Here is an 18,806-nt window from a genome sequence, read left to right as displayed (position 1 = left end):
TACTGGGGCAGGACCACCTTCAGAGCCTGACTTGTGATGGGGAAGGAGAAAACTCAGGCTCTGCGCTGGCGGGCTTTCTGCTGGAGCCTTCCTTCTGTGAGGCAGAGTGGATCACGTCTTCCTCCTTAGCCTGCCCCCCCCCCACTTCCTGCCACCAGCTCCGCGGGACCAGTGTCCACGTGGCTGTGCGGTCCCAGGCCCGGTGCCGCTGTGTACACACGGCGGACAAGGTGGGCTCTGCTGAGGGTCTGGGGTGACGCAGCTGGGCCCACGGCTCACAGAGGGGCCTCTGTCCAGCCGGCCCAGGGCTGTGAGCAGAGAGGGTGGTCTGGGGAACCTGTGGCCAGTGCAGTGACAACGATGGCGACCGTGAGCTCAGGGCCTCCCGGGAAGCTTGCTGTTCTTGGTCTCGCCATCCATCGAGGAGTTGGTGGCAGGGAACCCCAGAGGTCTCTCCAGTGTCCCCGAGCAGCTAGGACATTGGTCCCCAAACTTTTTGGCATGAGGGACCGGTTTGGTGGAAGACAATCTTTCCACAGGCGGGGTGGCGGTGGGGGGGGGGGGCAGGAAATGATGGTTCAGGCGGTAATGCGAGCTCCGGGGGGCATGCTGTGCGGCCCGGCTCCTAACAGGCCGCGGCCGGGCGGTTGGGGACCTCTGAGCTGAGACACCTTCCCTCGAGCGTTAGAGGCAGCACGGCCCACGCGCCACCGCGCAGAGACTGGAGCCCCGGCCCTCGGCTTCTGCCTCCTGGAGACGCGGACGGAAGATGCTCGGACCGGCCATAGTCCGAGCAGCAGGGAAAGTGAGACCTCGTCGGCACCTCCAGGCCTGACAGAGCTGGCTCCACCCCTCAGACAGGTGAAGGTGCAAAGCCGCCAGGTAAAAGGGGCGGTGCCAGAGGCCCCGTGCAGCCTGGCGGTGGAAGGTGGGAGCCTCCAGGGCAGAGGGGGCCTGCGAGACGCGGATGGAGAGATGGACGGAGCCCCGCGTGGATGGAGCGGCGCTGCAGGACAGAGTCCCAAGTGGGCGGAGCCGTGCGGCGTGGACGGGGCCCTGCGGGGGTGAAGCGGCGCCCCGAGGCGCCTACACCACAAACTCCTGAGGGAGCTGGTCTTCTCCGAGCAGGTCCAGGGAGCGGGAGTTCACGGACCTCCTCGGCCCGGGGTCCAGCGCGCGGCGGAGCGGGCAGCTGCGCGGGGCGGGGCGCGGGGCGTCCACGCTGCGGCTGGGCGGGGCCGCGGGGCCGGCTGCCGCCCGGGCCTCCGGCACCTGCAGGGAGGGACCACGCGGCCGTCCTGCAGCCGCCTCCCCTCCCCTCCATTCTCTCCCCTCCCGCCCCCGCCCCCGCCGAACTCCAACCTCCTGCCGCCCACTGGGGCTCCCCCAGGTCCGCCCCAAGCCAGGCCCGGCGCCTCCAGCCCCCCTTCCTCTGCCCCACCTCCCAGGGCCACTGGCTTTGGCCCCCCTCCTGCTCCTGGGGCCGGGGCGCAGCCCCCCAGAGCCCCGCACTCCTGGGGCCCGAGCTGTGCCGGCCTTGTTCACCCCGCCCACCCCGCCTGGGGAGGGGGTGGGGCCGGTGGACGCCCCCCACTGCCCGGCGAGTCTCCCGGGGACCCTCGGGCGGGCCTAGGGCCCCTGACCTGACGGGGCGCGATGCAGAACAGGGAGAGGCCGCCTGGCCCACGTGGGGACCTACCTGGTGCTGGGCCTCAGCCCTCGGGCCCCCCGTGCTCACCAGCGTGACCCGCACCGCGGCCAAGGGCTGCTGGGGAGAGGCTGCGAGGAGGGCGAGGGCACGTGAGCAGGGCCTGGGGACACCCGCCTGCTCCCCGCAGAGGGCAGCCCACCCCAGGGCCCCAAACTCTGAGATGAGACTGGCTGCCTCTGTGGTTCCCGCACCCCTCCTCTCAGGCCTCGGGGTCACAGAGAGGTGGGCTGTGACCCTGGCCTCCTGCCTGCGGGTCATCTGGATCCCCAGACTACCACGCGTGTTCTCCACGTGAGGTGTCGGAGCCCTTTCGAGGAGCGATGGTTTCCGTGGGTGACCCGGGCTCCTCCCCTTAGTTGCTCCCCGCCTGTCCCAGCCTTCTCCCCCCCGGCCTGCGGGTCATCTGGATCCCCAGACTACCACGCGTGTTCTCCACGTGAGGTGTCGGAGCCCTTTCGAGGAGCGATGGTTTCCGTGGGTGACCCGGGCTCCTCCCCTTAGTTGCTCCCCGCCTGTCCCAGCCTTCTCCCCGCAGGTTCCCCAGGACCCCCTCCCCCCCACTGCCCTGTCCTTCCGCACCGGGGGCTGCTTTAGTTGTCCAAGTGCTCTGATGTCTAATCAAAGCAGGCGCTTACCGGGCAAACGCCATCTTATTATTACTGCTCATACCAGACAGCAGACCACACACTTGGGCAAAACCTCAGAGACGGAGACCGATCTGTCCTTTATTGCTCAGAACGTAAAAGTGGACGTGGCAGGTTGACCAAAACCACCTGACACTGTGTGATCTTGGGTGACCTTGGGTGACCCTGAATGACTCCGGTTGGCCCTCGGTGATCTTGGGTGACTCTAGATGACCCTGGGTAGCACTGGATCCTGAATGATTCTGGGTGACCTTAGGTGACCCTGAATGACTCTGGGTGGCCTTGGGTGATGCTGGGTGACCCTGCATACCCTTGGGTGGCTCTAGGTGGACCTGGGTGGCCAGGCCCTGAGGCTGGTCCCCACGGTTACCCATTGCATCCACTCTCAGAGATGCTTCAGGTGCTCAGGGAATAGCAGAGCCTGCGTAACCTTCCTGGGGTGACAAGGAACCACTTCAGGGCCCCCACTCCCGGACCTACTGCGGAAGCATCCCTGAAGACAAGGAGCTCATGCTAAGCCGGGTGGGTGCTTGGTCCTAGAATGGCTCATAAGTGGCTGACTGTCATGTGACTTCTACTGACCTGCGGGTAGCAGGAGAGAAACCTGGCTGAACGCTTTCCGATGGGATGTTACATGAGGGATGCTGGCCAGGCCAGGCTCCCTAGGAGTTACCAGCTGCAGGAGGACTGAAGGGCCACCACCCACCACGTCTTGCAGGGAGGGCCCTGTCCTCCCTTCTCTGCTCCCAGGCCCTGTGGCAGAGGAACCCCTGTGTAACAAGGTCCCCAAGAATCAGGGTCACGAGCACCCCAGCCTCTCCCGGCACCCACAGCGATGACCCAGCCGGCATCTAGCCAAGCAGCACACACCTTCCCCCCGGTCCCGGGTTTCACCCTCAGGCCCACCTCTGACACCACCAACTGTGCCACGGCTGCTCTGGCTGGTGCTGGAGCTGCTGGGCGGCTCCTCCCCGTGGAGCGCTGCAGCCCCGACGACGGGCTCATCCACCGACATCTCCCCGGGCTCCACCAACATCTCCCCGGGCTCCACGGGCCCCGCCAGCTGGGAGTCGGCCTCGATGCCCGACGAGTGGGAGCTGCAGTGGCTGCCAGACGAGAGGAGTGAGAGGCGGTGCGGGGGACGCCAGCCTCCGTCCCCACTGTCCCCGCTGCCAGGGGAGCCAGGGGACGCCCTGCTGGCCGGGTCCAGGTCCAGGTCCAGCTCCAGCACGCCGCTGACGCAGGCCTCCCGGTAGCACTTCTTCTCTGTGCGGAGGGAGGGGGAGGGCACCGGCGTAAGAACAGAGCTGGAGACGGAGCCACAAGTGGCCGACAGAGGCCCAGGGGTCCGGCCCACTGCCAGGCCCAGGAGGATGCAGAGTCGGGGGAGGGAAGTGCCACGCAGAGATCAGGGCCCCAAGTGCCCGCTGTCACAGCCCAGGCCCCCAGGTGGCATCTGTCACCGGCAGCCGGTCAACTCCTACAACGCTCGTGTGCTCACGGCCCTAGGGCTCTCAGGTCTCAGTGCGAGGGGCCCCAAGCAGCCCCCGCAGGCAGGCGTGCGTACAGGCGCACACAGGCCCTCCGTGCTCACACATGCACGCGTGCGTTGCCAGGGCCTCCGGGAACCGCCTGGGGGTTACTGCAGCCCTCGCCTCGCCTCCCCGCTGGCCCCCATCTTTAGAATCAGGCCCCAGGAGAGCTGGAGGAGTGGGGTCGCCACTGCCCCCTTGCCAACCCCCCGCTGGGAAAACAGGGTGCCACGTGGGCTGCCGCGCCCAGAGCGTCCGGCCTCGACCGCAGAGGAGGGGCGGGCGCGGAGGGGACGGCCCCACCTTGGGCCTCCTCCAGCCGCCGCAGCCGCTGCAGCGCGGGCTGCAGGGTCAGGTGCAGCTGGTGGCTGGTGCTGAGCAGGTGTAGCAGGTGACGGGAATGCTGGGAGCAGCCCGTGCGGTACACCAGCTTCCGGGCCGCGGGCAGCCCGTCCGGCCAGAGCTCGAACTTCTTGCCCTGAGCAGAGAAGAGACGCGATGTGACGCGTACCGAGAAAGCCAGAGGACGGCATCAGCCAGGCCCTCTGCTGGGGGCTCCCCTGTTTCTGTCCTGCCGCCAGATTTCTCCTGGGGGTGCGGGTGGGGGAGGGGCCTCAGGGCAGCTGTAACTCCGCACCCACCGCGCTGGGCTGGGGGAGGCGGACCCCGTGGGCCCACGGCCCCGTTGGGCCCTCGAGTCCAGCCTGCACCCAGGTCCCACCGTCCCTGCCAATTGCCCGGCGCCAGGCCCGGCCCAGGGCGTCTGGATGGAGCGCGACTGCGGCCTCCTCCTCGCCCCCCTTTGTTGTCCCCACCCAGGAGCCAGAAGTTCTCCTGGTGACGAGAGCCAGGACACCCAGCCTGGCGGCAGGGCACTTCCAGGGGGCGGGGCCGTCTCCACGCGGGACACCCCCCAGGCCTCAGGCTGTGCCTGCACCTCGTGGGCCATGACATGCCTGGTCAACGTCCTGAAGGACAAGCGTCTGCCAGGTTCCCCTGGGCTCCTGGGGGCTAAGACGCCCCCGCCCCCAGCTCTGACCCCGTCAGACACGCACCAGAAAGGCCAGCTTCCCGATGTGGCTCCAGGGGAAGTCGTAGAGCAGCTGTGGAGCGTGGTTCACCTCCTGCAAGACAGGAGGGCCGCGTGCACAGGGCCAGCCAGAGGGAAGCAGCAAGGCCAGGGAGGGAGGCTTAAGGAGAAAGAGGGGGGAGGGGAGGAGGAGGGGAGAAGGGGGAGGGGAGGGGGAGGAAGGGGGGGAGGGGAGGAGGAGGAGGAAGAAGAGGAGGGCCCCTGCCGGTCACCTGATAGACCTGCACTCCTCTGAGGGTCAGTCCCAGGACAATGGTAGGTCGGTCCTCCTTCTTATCCTAAGAGGACACAGACGTTGGCAAGGTCTACAGCCCCGGGCCTGGGGTTGTGGCCCCCCTCGCAGACCCTCGCTGGTGGACCGGGGGTGCCTGAGGGCTGAGGTGGGGTCCCCGGGCCTCCTCCCATTTCCCCTCTGATGCTGGCTCGGGGTCCCGGCCGCCCTGTGGACCCCCGGGGAGGAGCGTCCCAGGCCTGAACCGCCCTCCCCCGCGGGGCCCGCCCACCCCGCAGCGGGACCTTGTACAGCCTGAAGAAGTGCACGGGCACGTCCTCCAGCCGGCAGGCCTCCCGGATGAAGCACAGCACGGCCTCCTTGGGGCTCAGGCCCCGCTGCTCACGGTGCAGGGCGGGCTCGTGCCTGAGGATGTAGGCGCTGCCCCTCTTGGTGATGATCTGAGGGCGGAGCCGCCAGCCATCTGTCCAGCCTGCCCCCCCTCCTCTCCCGCTCCAGCCAGGGGACTCCCCCCGCCCCTGGGGGTGGCGGCCAGGATGGAGAGAGGGGCCTCACCCACTGCGGGAAGTAGGCCTGTGGCTCAAAGTAGCGGCCCGAGTGTGCCGGCTCGCGGTAGTTGCCCAGGTCGGCCTGCAGCCCGTAGGCAGCCAGCAGGAAGTAGGCCTCCTCCCGGTGGGCGCACTGGGACCGCAGCACCTGCTCCTTCAGGTGGCAGTAGTACAGGTGCCTGGCCGTCCTGTCGCTGGCAGGCGGGCGGGCTCGGGAGGGCTGTCCCCCTGCAGCCCGCGGCCTCCCACCCCGCCAGTCACCTACCCCCGCCTGCCAGGCCCCGTCTCGTTGCCCCAGGGCCCCAGGACCCTCAGGGCCCCGTGGCGGGGGAGGTACAGGTGGATGTGCCGCCGCCCCCGCTGCTGCTGAGAAGCCGGGTGAGCCTGACTTCGGGCAGGGCTCCCGGGACCCAGGACTCGGCAGGCCTGGCCTACAGGACTCGGCAGGCCTGGCTTACAGCCGCTCATTCCCAAGAGACGGGCCCCTTTCTTCTGCTAATTTCCCAACACGCACAGGGAGCAGGGCCCCTGGGAAGAACAAGTTCAGATCTTCTAACACTACCAGCAGCGAGCGACTGGCCCCGTTAGCACGGGGCAGCCACGCTCCCTCCCCCCAGCCTGCCTGTTCTCCCCTCGGAGACTTTTCCAGAACCACCCCCCCCCGCCCCAGCTCTCTGCCTGGGGAGGCTTGTGGGGACCCCGGCCCGCTTGCACCTGCTCAGGGGATTCCTGGGACACGGGCCCGCTTACCCGTCCCCAGTCTGGGGTAACTCAGTTCCTGGGGCGCCCCAGGGTCTGTATTTTCCCACATGCTCTGGTGGGGTTCTCTCGGGAAAGTAGACCCAGGAGCTCTGAAGGAGGCCCTCCAGGTGTGCCAGCCTGAGGCCCTTTCCCACCCGGGTGGGGCACCAGCAGCTGGGCATGCAGCCCAGAGCAGGAGGATGGCCCCCACTTACAGAGGAATCCCAGACCCTCCGACACACGCCTGGGAAAAACCCCACCCTAGGGCATAAAAATACCTGTGTTTGAAACACTCTCTTGTTTCTGCCCTAGTCTTTACATGTTGGTTAATTTAAAAGAATGGCTGCGCCTCTACCCCCCCCAAGCAACAGCGACACCGCATCCTGACAGGTGGTCACCCTTCCGGGAACGTGCCAGAGAACCAGCGAGCAATTTTACCTGATAAGCCTTCCGTTTTCCACGTAGTACTGCACCCTGAGGAAGGCCACGAAGGGGGCACCGGGCCTGCCGCCTCCCTGGGGGTGGAAGGGTGGAGAGAAGGCGGTACTGAGACCTGGGGGGAGGGGGCTGACCCCCGGCTCGTGCTCAGGAGGGGGCCATCACCTCCATCACTTCAGAGCCAGCCCGAGGTCACAGCTCAGGCCCGTACTGCGGGGCAGTACATGATTTTATGTCACTCTGTTAAAAGGAGAAGCTGAGCAAATGTCCAGAGCACTCAAGGCCATGCCCCTGCACCCACGTGGCTGGCTTCCCTGCGCCTGGCACACTCCGCACCGGGACCTGGGCTGGGGCGCGGACCCCCCCGGGGGCCGGCAGCTGGGCTCCCGGGCCCCTCCACCCTGCCCTCCCGCCTGGCAGTTTAGCTCACTCTATGCGTTTCTCTCTTCCAGTCCTTTGAGAAGTACTTGCTGAGCTTCTGCTCCAAATCCATGAAGACGTGCTCGCTGTCTACAAAGAGAAGCAGGGCCTGGAGCAGAGCGTGCTGGGAGGCCCACGCGCGGCCAGTCACACGTGGTGGCCTCCTCGGGGTGGCAGGCTGAAGGAGCGCGTCTCCTGACGTCCAGGCTTTACCGGGTGGTTTTCCAAAGTGTGGAATCTTTAGATACTGAAACCTAGACACTGACGCTGCGATGGCACTGGCGCTGGTACTTGCCGGGGGCGCGACTGTCAGCCCCTCTCCCAGCTGTAGACCGAGTCCTTTGAAACCGGAAAGGCCTATAAACCTGGGACCAAGCTCCCCAACTTCAAGTCAACAACCAGGTTAACGTGGTCACGCTGGGAATGGCCACGGGGGCCTTCTTTCCAAATTCTACGCTCTGTGTTTGCGGACTATTACGACCACGTGTTTCCTTTGTAAGCTGGAGAAAAATGAGATTATTCTAGACCGGAGCGTGGGGCGGGCCGGCCTCCCTCCGTTACTGTCGGGCTCAGCTCCAGAACCGCTGACTCTCAGGGCCTCGACTGCGCCACCTGCGGGCCCCTCTCTGAGGACAGCAGGACAGCCTGACCCCTCCCAGCTCCAGGAGGCAGCCTTCGAGGGTATAGGCAGGGCGGTGCCAGGGGACCAGGGCAGAAACGGGAGGAAACGGGGTCCTAAAGTGTGGGGCTGCCAGTGGGACAGCGGACGCACTGGCCTCAGCAAGCCACTGGCATGAAAACGGGGAGGGGTGGCAGGAGCCGCACGTGTCCCCAGATTCGTACGTTGGAGCCCAAACCCCCAGGACCTCACAATGTGACTGTATTTAGAGCTGGGCCTTCTAAGAGGTGATTAAGCTAAAATGAGGTCATTAGGGTGGATCCTGACCCGGTGGGACTGGTGTCCCCATAAGAAGAGGCGCTCAGACACAGATCTGCACACAGGAACGGCACGTGAGTTCAAGGGGAGAAGACGGCCAAGTACACGCCGAGGAGAGAGGCCTCAGGAGCAACGGCCCCACTGACCCCGGGATCCCAGACCTCTAGCCTCCAGACTGCGAGAAAACAGGTTTCTGTCGTTTAAGCCGCCTGGTCTGAGGTACCTGTTACCTGAGGCCCGAGCAGGCTGCACAGAGGCTGCTCCTGACCCTAAGAGGTTTAGGGACAAGGTGACAAAAACGCAACGCGGGGACGTTATTTGGGTCCTTATTCTTACAAAACAGCTATAAAAAGACATTTCCGAAACAACTGGGAAATTTAAATATCAAGCGAATATTAAATAATATCAAGAAAGTTAATTCGGTTGGGTGTACAAATGGCATTGTGCCTATTTAAGAAAATATTCTCTTTCAAGAGATATGTAAAGAGTATTTAGGGATGGAATATCATGAAGACTGGGATTTATTTTAAATAATCAGCAAAACATTCAGGGTTCAGTGGAGCAGGTATGGCAAAAGGTTGCCAATTGCTACATGCTGTTTTCTCTACTTTCATGGATGTCTGAAAATTCTCAAAATACTTCTTCAGTGAGATGAGCATTGCATCTCTCCTCTATCCTGCAGGGCTACCAGGACGGGGGGCTGGCTGCACGTCCCTCCGTCCTTGGCAGAGGGAGACTGGGGTGGGCCTGTGAACCCCACTGGCCCCCCTGCTTCTTCCTCTGAGACCTCCTTGCTCCGGTGGCCAGCCTGCCACCCCTCCCCCGACGTCCCTCTATTATTTTACTGCCAGTGGCCGGGCTTCAGGTCCATCCTCACTCCGCGTCCGGAGCCCCCAGCGTGCCCACCCACTGAGTCTGAGCCCGCCTGCACGTCCCACACCCAGACCCCAGCGGGGCCTCGGGGGGTCAGGTGGCGGCGGCACTGCACCTCAAGCCCTGGCGGGGGGACCCAAGGGCTGGCGGCTGTCCTGGACCAGAGAGGCCCGGAGTGGCACACGCCCTCAGCTAAGCCACCTCCAGATGCTCCAGAGGCCCAGGCTGCCAAGTGACAAAGCTCAGGAGGAAGAGGGTACCACTGAACCCGACCACCGCGTCCGAGGGGTAGGGGCCCCCCCCGAGCCTGCGAAGCCCCTCCCCGCAGGGCTCCGGGTCTCAACGAGTCCCCGCATGAAGTCACCACGTGTGTGCGTCCCCTCTCTCTGCTTTACCGCCCGCGTGTGCCCGGTGCTACGCCATGAGGCCTGTGCCGCGAAGTGAGCGGGTCCCGCCACCTACCCCAGCCCCCCGCTCGGCCTCCACCAGGCCCACCAGGACCCTCTCTGGAACGATGGGGACTTCATTTCCCTGAAGTGGGAAACTTCCAGAACAAGACGACAGACTTGTTGAGGAACGAGCAATGGCAACCCCCTCCTCCCCCAAACAAATCAAGCTTCTCAGGAAAGCTCGCGTCCTGATTGGCCGTCTGCGAGGACCGGACACAAGGCGGCAGCGTCCAACGGCTGAGACGGCGATTCTGGACAAAACTGTAAACTGGGGCAAAGCTACCCATTAACTGAGCTTTCCCTGCAAACCGGGAAAAGTCCACTAATATTAAAATTTAACCCAAAGCTGCTACTCTAGGACGTGAACCCCTTGCTGGGCGCCGGGCCCCCTGCCTGCAGCACCGTCTCACTGATGCCCCCGATTCTGTCCGGGGCCCGGAACTGGGGAGCGGTTTCCTGACAGACAGGAGAAAAGGCGGTTGTCTTGAGCTCTACCCCCTCCCCCGGGCCAGGCTGGGGGTCCCACGTGGGACACCCCAGGTCCACGCCAGGGGCGCACGGCCGGGTCTAAGGGCAGGAATTCCCGTGGGGACCTTGACCCCTGACCCCACCTCATCCCCCTTCTCTTCCCTGCTTGGTCCGCGCCCCCCTCCCCGCCCCCCAAGCCCCTAGGCCCTCGGCCACCAGAAGCCCCAGGGCTCGGCTCTCAGCCACGCTGAGATGAAATTACAAGCTCCAAAGAGAGCCTGGCGAGGACGGCAGTCGCACCAGTGACGAGCCCGGGGCCTCCATCTCTGTGCTCGGGGCCCGGAGAGGTCAGGCGGCCCAAGCATGGAATCTTCTCTGCGGCTGCGGCCGAGGGAACCCACGTGGGACGAAGGCCCGGGTCATCACGCGGGGGCCACCGCGGGATCGTTTCCCACGGAGAAATGCTTACGAATCTGCGGGACACGCTGCACGGACGGCCGACGGAGAGGCCGGGTCCTCAGAGCCCATGTCCCCATGGGGTCTCCCCATCTCACTCGGCCCCCACCTGGACGCCTGCCTGGGGTGCACAGGCTGGGGGATCCAGGCGGAGGGTCAAGCTCCCCTGCTCCGCCCTGTGCTTGTCCGCTCAGCCGGGGGTCTGGAGGGAGCCTGGGACGGCGGGACAAGGCGGCCGCCCCGCCTCGTCTGCCAGCGCTGCCCCTCCTCACGCCAGGGTTCCAGGGAGGCTCCATCTGACCCACGGCTCTGAACTGGGCCCTGCACACCAGCAGGGCCCGGGGCTTCCAGAAAGCGAGCTTCCAGCCTGCTCACCCGCTCTCTCCAGAGGAGGGGAGTGTGCTAGTGTGTGTGTGCGCGTGTGTGCACCAGTGTGAGAGCATGTAAATACGTGTGAGTGTGCGCCTGTAAGTGTGAATAAGTATGTGAGGGTATGAGTGTGCCAGCAGGTGTGCGAGTATGTAAGCGCGCACGTGTGAATGGGTAAGTATGTAAACATGTGAGACGGTGTGCTCGGGTGTGGTTATGTGTGTTTGTGTATTTTGTGTGCGCGTGAACACTTGAACATGTATATGCGTGCCTGAGAGTGCACGTGTGTGAATGTGTAAGTATGTAAACATTTGCACGTGTGAGCATGCGTGCACGCGCCTGTGCTCCGGTGCAGTGAGGGGGAATCGCCCAGATACCCTGGTGCCCTTGGAACACGTGGGCACCAGGTGGCACCAGGCAGAGGCCTGGGGTCTCCTTCAGGCTCAGCCCCAAGCACCCGCCCTCCCTGCCCTGGGAGGGGCCCGGGGGCCCAGGGGCGTCGGGCGACGCTTGCTTACTTCTTATCACACTGAGGCCAAAGAAGTGGGCTTCTCTGATGCCGGCCAGGTCGCACACCTGCTGGAAGAGCTCGTGCCCGGCGGCCTGCACCTGCGATAGAGATGGGAGGCGCTCAGGGCGCCGAGCAGGGCGACCCCTGGAAGAGGAGGGAGTCCAGGGGAGGGTCCACCGAGCCGGGCTGGTGGGCGGGGGTCTGGCTCAGCGGGCTGCCCGCTCAGCAGAGTCAGGGCTCGGGGTCCCTGGTCACTCCCCGGGCCGACGGCTAGAAGCCCCCCCCTCAACTCGACGGGCCGCCTGTGAGAGGGTGGGACCCTCACGAGGGCGGGGGCGGCGTGCCCAGCCCCAGGACAGGGGGCCGCTCCCTCCAAGGACGGGCTGTGGGAGGCTCCGTGCCCCCAGGAACCCCACTGGGCTCTCTCCTCACCCTAAGCCAGCATCACTGGGCGACTCCTGAAAGCGGGGCTGGCGTCTGGCACCCCTGAAAGGGGCGTGTGCTGCAGGGGAGGCCCATGTCTCCCCACGCCCCACTTCTGCCACAGCAGCCGTCCTGCCCCTCAGGGACCTCCTGCCGGGCTTCAGGGCCCAGGCCGAGCCCCAGCGCTGTCTCCTCCCCGCCCCGCCCCGCTCCCACGCGGCCCCAGTCCTGGGTGTGCGTCCACGCCTGCACGAGTGAGGTCTCTCTTCCGTCGGTGTGCGTACGCGGAAGGGCGGGCTCTCTCCCTCAACACAACCATGGGCCAGTCAGCTTTCCATTATCCACAAATGCTTCATCACACCGGCCAAGTTAACAACATCTTTATATCAGCCACCCCACACGTTCAGATTTCCGGTGGTCTCACAAACGTCACGTTTTCGTGCTTTGTTGATTTGAATCCAGACTCAAGGAAGGCCCCGCCCCGGGACCTTTCCCCGGACGTGGATTTGTTGGGCGCACAGGGTCCTTTATCCCGTAGCCGACACATCTCCCTGGTGGGTCTGGTCCTCCGTCCTCCGTGCTTCCTGGGCCGGTGGTCGGTCCCCACAGACCTACGTCGCCGCCTGGCGCGCGTGTCCGTGTGTGTGAGGCCGGCTGGTGGAGGCTCGGGTTCACCGAATGGAGACCCATTGACCGGGGGCAGCTGAGGACGCTGGTCGCAGGCTTCCTGGGGACGGGCGGAGCTCCTGTGACTCTGGGAGTCCCACTTCTTAGTGGTCAGTGCCCGGGAGGCCGGCCTCGGCATTGTCCGTCTGACCTGGTGAGGGACCATCCCTCCGCCTGCGATGACGGTGACGCATGTTCGCAGCAAGGCTTTTCCCAGCCCACGGCTTCCTAATGCTTGGTGTGAAGACGCACGCGGTACAGTTAAATACGGGGTCCTCCCTCGCTGCTAGCCCAGTGCACACACCCCGGAAGTAACTTGGCTCCGCTGGCTCCGAGTTGCAGGGCCAGGAGGGCGAGGCCGCAGGCGCTGGAGGCTGGCTCCGTGGGCCCCGTCGCAGCCGAGATCCACGTCTCCCTCTAGAGGGTTCAGCTCTGCTCTGGCTGCCAGTCCTTCAGGGAGACCTTCCCGTGAATTTCACCCGGGAACCAGGCTCACATAAGGCAGGGCCAACACCCCAGGACCTCCCCCCCACCCCCGCCCCAGGTCCCCTTGCTGCACCCTCCCCGTGGCATAAGGCACCTCTGAGGACACAGCGAACCCCCGGAAAGCCCATCGATCAGCTCCAGCGTCTCATCGCTGGATGGGGACGCCGAGGCTTGGGGGCCTTGACTCCAGTACAGAAGCGTGTCCCTGAGCAGAGGAGAAATTCCCAGGACACAGGCACGACATTCCCGGGAGCCATGGGGCATCTCAGACCCCCTCTGCCCCCTCCCAAAGGCAGCCCCAAACCAGCCCCGCAGGGACCAGGGCTCTTCGCCAGACCCCTCCCACTTCAAGTGCCGCGTTTTCATAAACCACGGTTCTCCTTCAATGAGGTTACCCGCCTCCGGCAGCGGCCGGCCAACTTTTAGGCGCTTTCCGTCGCCTCTCAACTAAGACAGGCAGACAAGGTGAGAGGAGGCAAGACAGACACGGAGAGTCCATCTTCCTCCGACTGGGCCCTAGACAGCCCGAGCGTCCGTGATGGCTGAACACACGAGACAGACATTTCCACGTGGACGTTAGCTTCCCGAGTTCTCCGTGCCCCTCGCGCCCTGCACCCCGCGTCCCCAGAAAGGAGATGCAGAAACAGGAACTTATTTCTCACAGTCAGCAGCTTCCATCAGGAACGCTCCCTTCACGGGCCAAATGGGAGGGCTGACCCCTCCCCGGCACGCCACCGAGACGGGGCCTGGGGCTCCAGAGCACCCGCCCCCCCGCCGCCCTGGCTCTGCTCCCCTGCGGGCCGGGGGCTACACCTGCAGCGAGAACGCAGACGGGCTCTGGAACCAGGCGGCCTGGGCTGCAGCCCCAACTCGGCACCGAGCGCTCGCCCACCCTGGGCCTCAGTTTCCCGTCTGTGAGATCAGACCAACGGGGGGCAGGGCCCCGGCTGCGCGTGGAGAGGGCTAAGGGAGGGGGCAGAGCTGGACACGCGGGGGCACCGGTTAGCGCAGCAGGGGCTGCTCCGGGCCGAGATGGGCAAGAGGGGCCTCGAGCTCAGCTCAGACGCGCCCGGCAGGGCCGCTGCAACCGATCTCCAGAGACCGCGTGGCACCGGAGGCCTCAGGCCACTTCGTTTCCTCTCGGGCAACTGGCATGAGGTGGAAAGACCTCAAAATCGCGGCTGGAAGCGAGCTGGCCCTGCACTGACCCACTAGACGCCCCGTGTCCCGAGGGCCGGAGCTGGGGCGCAGGCAGCCCGCGGAGCAGGCTCTGAGCTGCCGCGGGGCACGGCAGCGGGCCCACAGCACGGCCAGCTTGTCCGGTGTGCCCCGCGCGTGTCTGTGCTCAGGCCAGGCCCCACGCACCCCTACCTCCGCTGTACAGAGACGGGGGCTCCCCTCCCCGGCTCACCGTACCCCCGCTCCCCGGGAAGTCCCGTCGGCGAGGGTCTCTGCGGGGCCGGAGTCCCTGTGCGGGGCCGCCGCGCGGCCCCTCTCTCATTCTGGGCGCTCCTTCACAGGGGCGGAGGAGCTGGCGCCCGGTGCTGGCTGACACAGGTCGCCCCGAAGACGTCTGCGTGGCAGCCGCCGTCCCCGGCGTGGCCGGGCCTGGGGAAGGCGGGGGAGGCGAGCCTCGTCCCCAGGGGTGCACTGGTCCTCACAGACCAAGTGTCATTCAGAGTCGGGCACAGGCCACCCCTGTGATGAGGCTTCTTAGCTAATGGCTCTGACTTCAAGCAGCTGCATCGTCTGGTGGGAGTTTGCAGGAGACACATGCTTCCTAAAGAGAGCCTCCATCCTGTACCCGCGCCTGGGTGTCATCCTGCGTGTGGAGCGCATCCATGCATTCCCATCTCCCCTGAAAGGACAGCCTGGGCCACGTGGCCGTCAGGTGGAGGCCAAGCAGGGTGTCTCGGGGACACTGTGGAGCGAAGCCCTGCTCCGCTGTCCCCCAGCCCAGCGCTTAGGGGCTGCCCTTCCCAGGGAAGGCGGGAGCCACCCTCTTGGGAGGACAGAGCCGCGGTCTCGCCCTCCAGGCAGGACCTCACGGTCACCCGCAGACAACGTGTGGGCAGCCTGACTCCCGTCTGCCAGGTCTGAATCTGGTTCCCTCAGCAGCTTTAGTGTTTATTCCAGGCCGAGGACGCAGCTGCCCGCAGATCCACCCCCACCCGGGTCACGGGACGAGGCTCCAGAAGGGATGGGCCCCTCGGAACAAAATCAGCCCAGCAGGCGCCGGACGCTGCGGACTGTGCCTGGCCTGGGCCACAGCCGGGGGCTACAGACCGAGAGGGACACGCACTGTGTAAAGGTGGCCAGAGCCAGCGGCCGCTTCTCTAAGCTGGGGGGCAGTGGTGCGACTAGAACTCAGTGCGGTCCCAGAGGGCGGGACCGCCAGCGCACTGGCCCCACGTGGTCCCCACGGCCAACCCTCACACGTGGCCTGGCTCACCCCATGGCCCCTGCTGGCCCCCTGCTGTCGCCCACCCGGCTCTCCTCCGCGCTCACCCCCACGACCAGCCGCAGCCGTTCCCGCGTGGGGAGCCGCACCAGAACAGCCCTGTGCTCCGAGGGCATCTCGCCGTCCCAGGGCCACTTCCGCCAGCCGCACGCGGGGTCGCAGGACCAGGAGCCCTCCATCCCCTCCTGCGGGAGAGAACTCGTCAGGGGCACGGCACCGGAGGGACGGGACCACGTGTCACCACGTGTGGGCCCTCTTCCGCCGGCCGGACACAGGTGCGTCCCTGCACCCCCAGACTCACCCAGCTCCGGGCTTCCTGGGGACAGGCACCCTGCTGAGCTCCTGGCTGGGAAACGGCCCCGCAGTGGAGCCAGGCCAAGGTCCAGGGTCATAAATAGCCGGCTACGTGCAGGTTGATTGGAATGCAAATAAACAACGCGCCAGGCTGTCACCGCCCGCCTCCAGCTAAGCCAACTCCCCCATGTACCACCTTCTCCTTTTCAGGACCGAGAGCAGGGCCACCCGAGGCCCAGGGCACAGACCCCAGAGCCAGGGCTGCCGTGGAGGGCACTGGAGGAGCTGCAGGGGCGCCGCAAGCAGTAGGCGGCCCGGGTCCCCACCGCAGCCCCTCCCGCTCGCGTCTGGAAATGAATCCCGAGGTAGCAGACACCGGTCCCCAAACAAGGTCTCCCTGAAGGCCCGCTCTGATCCGTTCGGGCTGAGGTCACAGCCTCCTGCCGGGCCTTGAGCCGGTGAACTGCTGAGCTCGTGAGCTCTGACCCGCGGGGAAGAGCAGTGCTAAAAGGTGGGGCCCCTGTAGCCCCCTGAAAGCGGGTTCTGCTCCCACAGGCCGGCCGGCACCCCCGTGTTTCCATTACGGGGTGAGCCTGGAAGGGTCCCGAGCTGTCCTCCTTTGAGAGGGACTCCAAGAGGCTTTTATTTGACAAACACAGGAAGTTCCTCGAGGGGCAGCTGGGCAGGTCCTAGGGAATTCGGCTCCCGCTGTCCCTACGTCTGGCCCTATGGGGCTGGAAGGTGGGGAACACAATGGAGAGAAGGGAACCTCATCCCGGCTCTATCTGCCTGTGATTCCCGCCCAGCTGTACGGGTCACACGTGAAGCTGAAGAGGCTGCCGCCCTATCTTTTTCTCTCCAGGGTGAATGCAAAATGATTCTCTTCCGAGATGTGTGTGTCCTTTTTACCGGCAACTTAATGATTTTTAAAATGGCCAAAGAGCCTGAAAACAGATGCTGTATCCCGTGATCCCCTGCACGTGCAACCTGATTGCGCAATTCACTGGCCGAGGTGTCCTGTGACCCACTGACGAGAGGTCCCTGGCGCTCCTGCTATAAGGAGCAAACAGGGAGGACGTGAGGTGACCGGGCAGCTGCACAAAGTGTGGACACACACACACACACACAGGAACCCCGAGGTGGTGTGGACGGAGGGACACGGAAGTGGGGCTTCTCCCGAGGAAGGTGTCAGGGACGGACGTCAGCCCCCGCTGGGCAGTCAACGATCCACAGCCAAGATGCTCTGCCCCAGGTGTGCTCCTCTGACCAGCACTGGGTGACGGTGCCTCACTTACCTGTTCGGTGCTGGCTGTGTCGTAGGTGACAGTTGGCAAAGGAGCTCCAAACACCTCCAGTGATGAAAAGGAAAAGAAAGGCTGCTTCTTGTTGATAAATGTTCCACCTTGCATCACATATCAGGTATCAGGGCAGGGGGTGCACTTCCTGGAGAGGCCGCAGAGGGTCTGCACTAGGTGCCCCGGGGCCCCCTCCCACCATCCAGGGACCCCTGTCCTCTGGCTTCTCAGGAAGGTGGGAGTGAGATAAACACACTTCAAACACTCGTGTCTTCAGCAAACATCATTCTCAATGGTGAAAAACTGAAAGCATTTCCTTTAAGATCAGGAGCAAGACAAGGATGTCCACTCTCACCACTCTTATTCAACGTAGTTTTGGAAGTCCTAGCCACAGCAATCATAGAAGAAAAGGAATACAAATTGGAAAAGAAGAAGTAAAACTGTCACTGTTTGCAGATGACATGATTCTATACATAGAGAATCCTAAAGATGCCACCAGAAAACTAGTAGAGCTAATCCATAAATTTGGTAAAGTTGCGGGATACAAAATTAATGCATAGAAATCTCTTGCATTCCTATACACTAACAATGAAAGATCAGAAAGAGAAATTAAGGAAACAATACCATTCACCATTGCAACAAAATGAATAAAATACCTAGGAATAAACCTACCTAAGGAGGTAAAAGACCTGTACTCAAAAAACTGTAAGACACTGATGAAGGAAATCAAAGATGACACAAACAGATGGAGAGATACCATGCTCCTGGATTGGAAGGACCAATATTGTGAAAATGACTATACTACCCAAAGCAATATACAAGTTCAATGCAATCCCTATCAAATTACCAATGGCATTTTTCACAGAATTAGAAAAAAAATTATACAATTTGTATGGAAACACAAAAGACCCCGAATAGCCAAAGCAATCTTGAGAAAGAAAAACGGAGCTGGAGGAATCAGGCTCCCTGACTTCAGACTATACTACAAAGCTACAGTAATCAAGACAGTATGGTACTGGCACAAAAACAGAAATATAGATCAATGGAACAGGATAGAAAGCCCAGAGATAAACCCACACACATATGGTCACCTTATCTTTGATAAAGGAGGGAAGGATATACAGTGGAGAAAAGACAGCCTCTTCAATAAGTGGTGCTGGGAAAACTGGACAGCTACATGTAAAAGTATGAAATTAGAACACTCCCTAACACCACACACAAAAATAAACTCAAAATGGGTGAAAGACCTAAATGTAAGGCCAGACACTATCAAACTCTTAGAGGAAAACATAGGCAGAACACTCTATGGCATAAATCACAGCAGGATCCTTTTGGACCCATCTCCTAGAGAAATGCAAATAAAAACAAAAAAAAAAAAACAAATGGAAATAAAAACAAAAATAAACAAATGGGACCGAATGAAACTTAAAAGCTTTTGCACAGCAAAAAAAAAAAACCCTATAAACAAGACGAGAAGACAACCCGCAGAATGGGAGAAAATATTTGCTAACGAATCAACAAAATAAACAAATGGGACCGAATGAAACTTAAAAGCTTTTGCACAGCAAAAAAAAAACCCTATAAACAAGACGAGAAGACAACCCTCAGAATGGGAGAAAATATTTGCTAACGAATCAACAAAGGGTTAATCTCCAAAATATATAAACAGCTCATGCAGCTCAATATTAAAAAAAACAGAGAACCCAATCCAAAAATGGGCAGAAGACCTAAATGGACATTTCTCCAAAGAAGACATACAGAT

At 62.8% G+C, this 18,806-nt stretch overlaps 1 protein-coding gene across 2 annotated transcripts; it reads right to left on the bottom strand.

Annotated features, from left to right (window-relative positions):
* Positions 1-1,086: 1,086 nt before the first annotated feature.
* On the bottom strand, positions 1,087-15,571 carry FRMD1 (FERM domain containing 1). Of its 2 annotated transcripts, XM_024122651.1 has the most exons (12): positions 15,503-15,571; positions 11,427-11,517; positions 7,367-7,446; positions 6,937-7,013; positions 5,765-5,951; positions 5,473-5,649; positions 5,190-5,255; positions 4,943-5,011; positions 4,191-4,365; positions 3,226-3,621; positions 1,700-1,779; positions 1,087-1,272 (listed from the first exon to the last, which is right to left on the bottom strand). In XM_024122651.1, exons 1-12 carry the CDS (start codon positions 15,569-15,571, stop codon positions 1,087-1,089), a joined length of 1,653 nt encoding a protein of 550 aa, XP_023978419.1. The 2 variants fall into 2 exon arrangements, 1 of the variants encoding a protein (XP_023978419.1); XR_008618313.1 differs by lacking the exons at positions 1,087-1,272; positions 1,700-1,779; positions 3,226-3,621; ... (5 more) ...; positions 11,427-11,517; positions 15,503-15,571 and having other exon boundaries at positions 6,991-7,051; positions 7,367-7,428.
* Between the last annotated feature and the right edge of the window lie 3,235 nt (positions 15,572-18,806).

Source organism: Physeter macrocephalus, chromosome 10 (assembly GCF_002837175.3).
Source record: "Physeter macrocephalus isolate SW-GA chromosome 10, ASM283717v5, whole genome shotgun sequence".
NCBI lineage: Eukaryota > Metazoa > Chordata > Mammalia > Artiodactyla > Physeteridae > Physeter > Physeter macrocephalus.
Note: the sequence above shows the minus strand (reverse complement) of the source record. Positions and strands in the feature narration are given on the sequence as shown.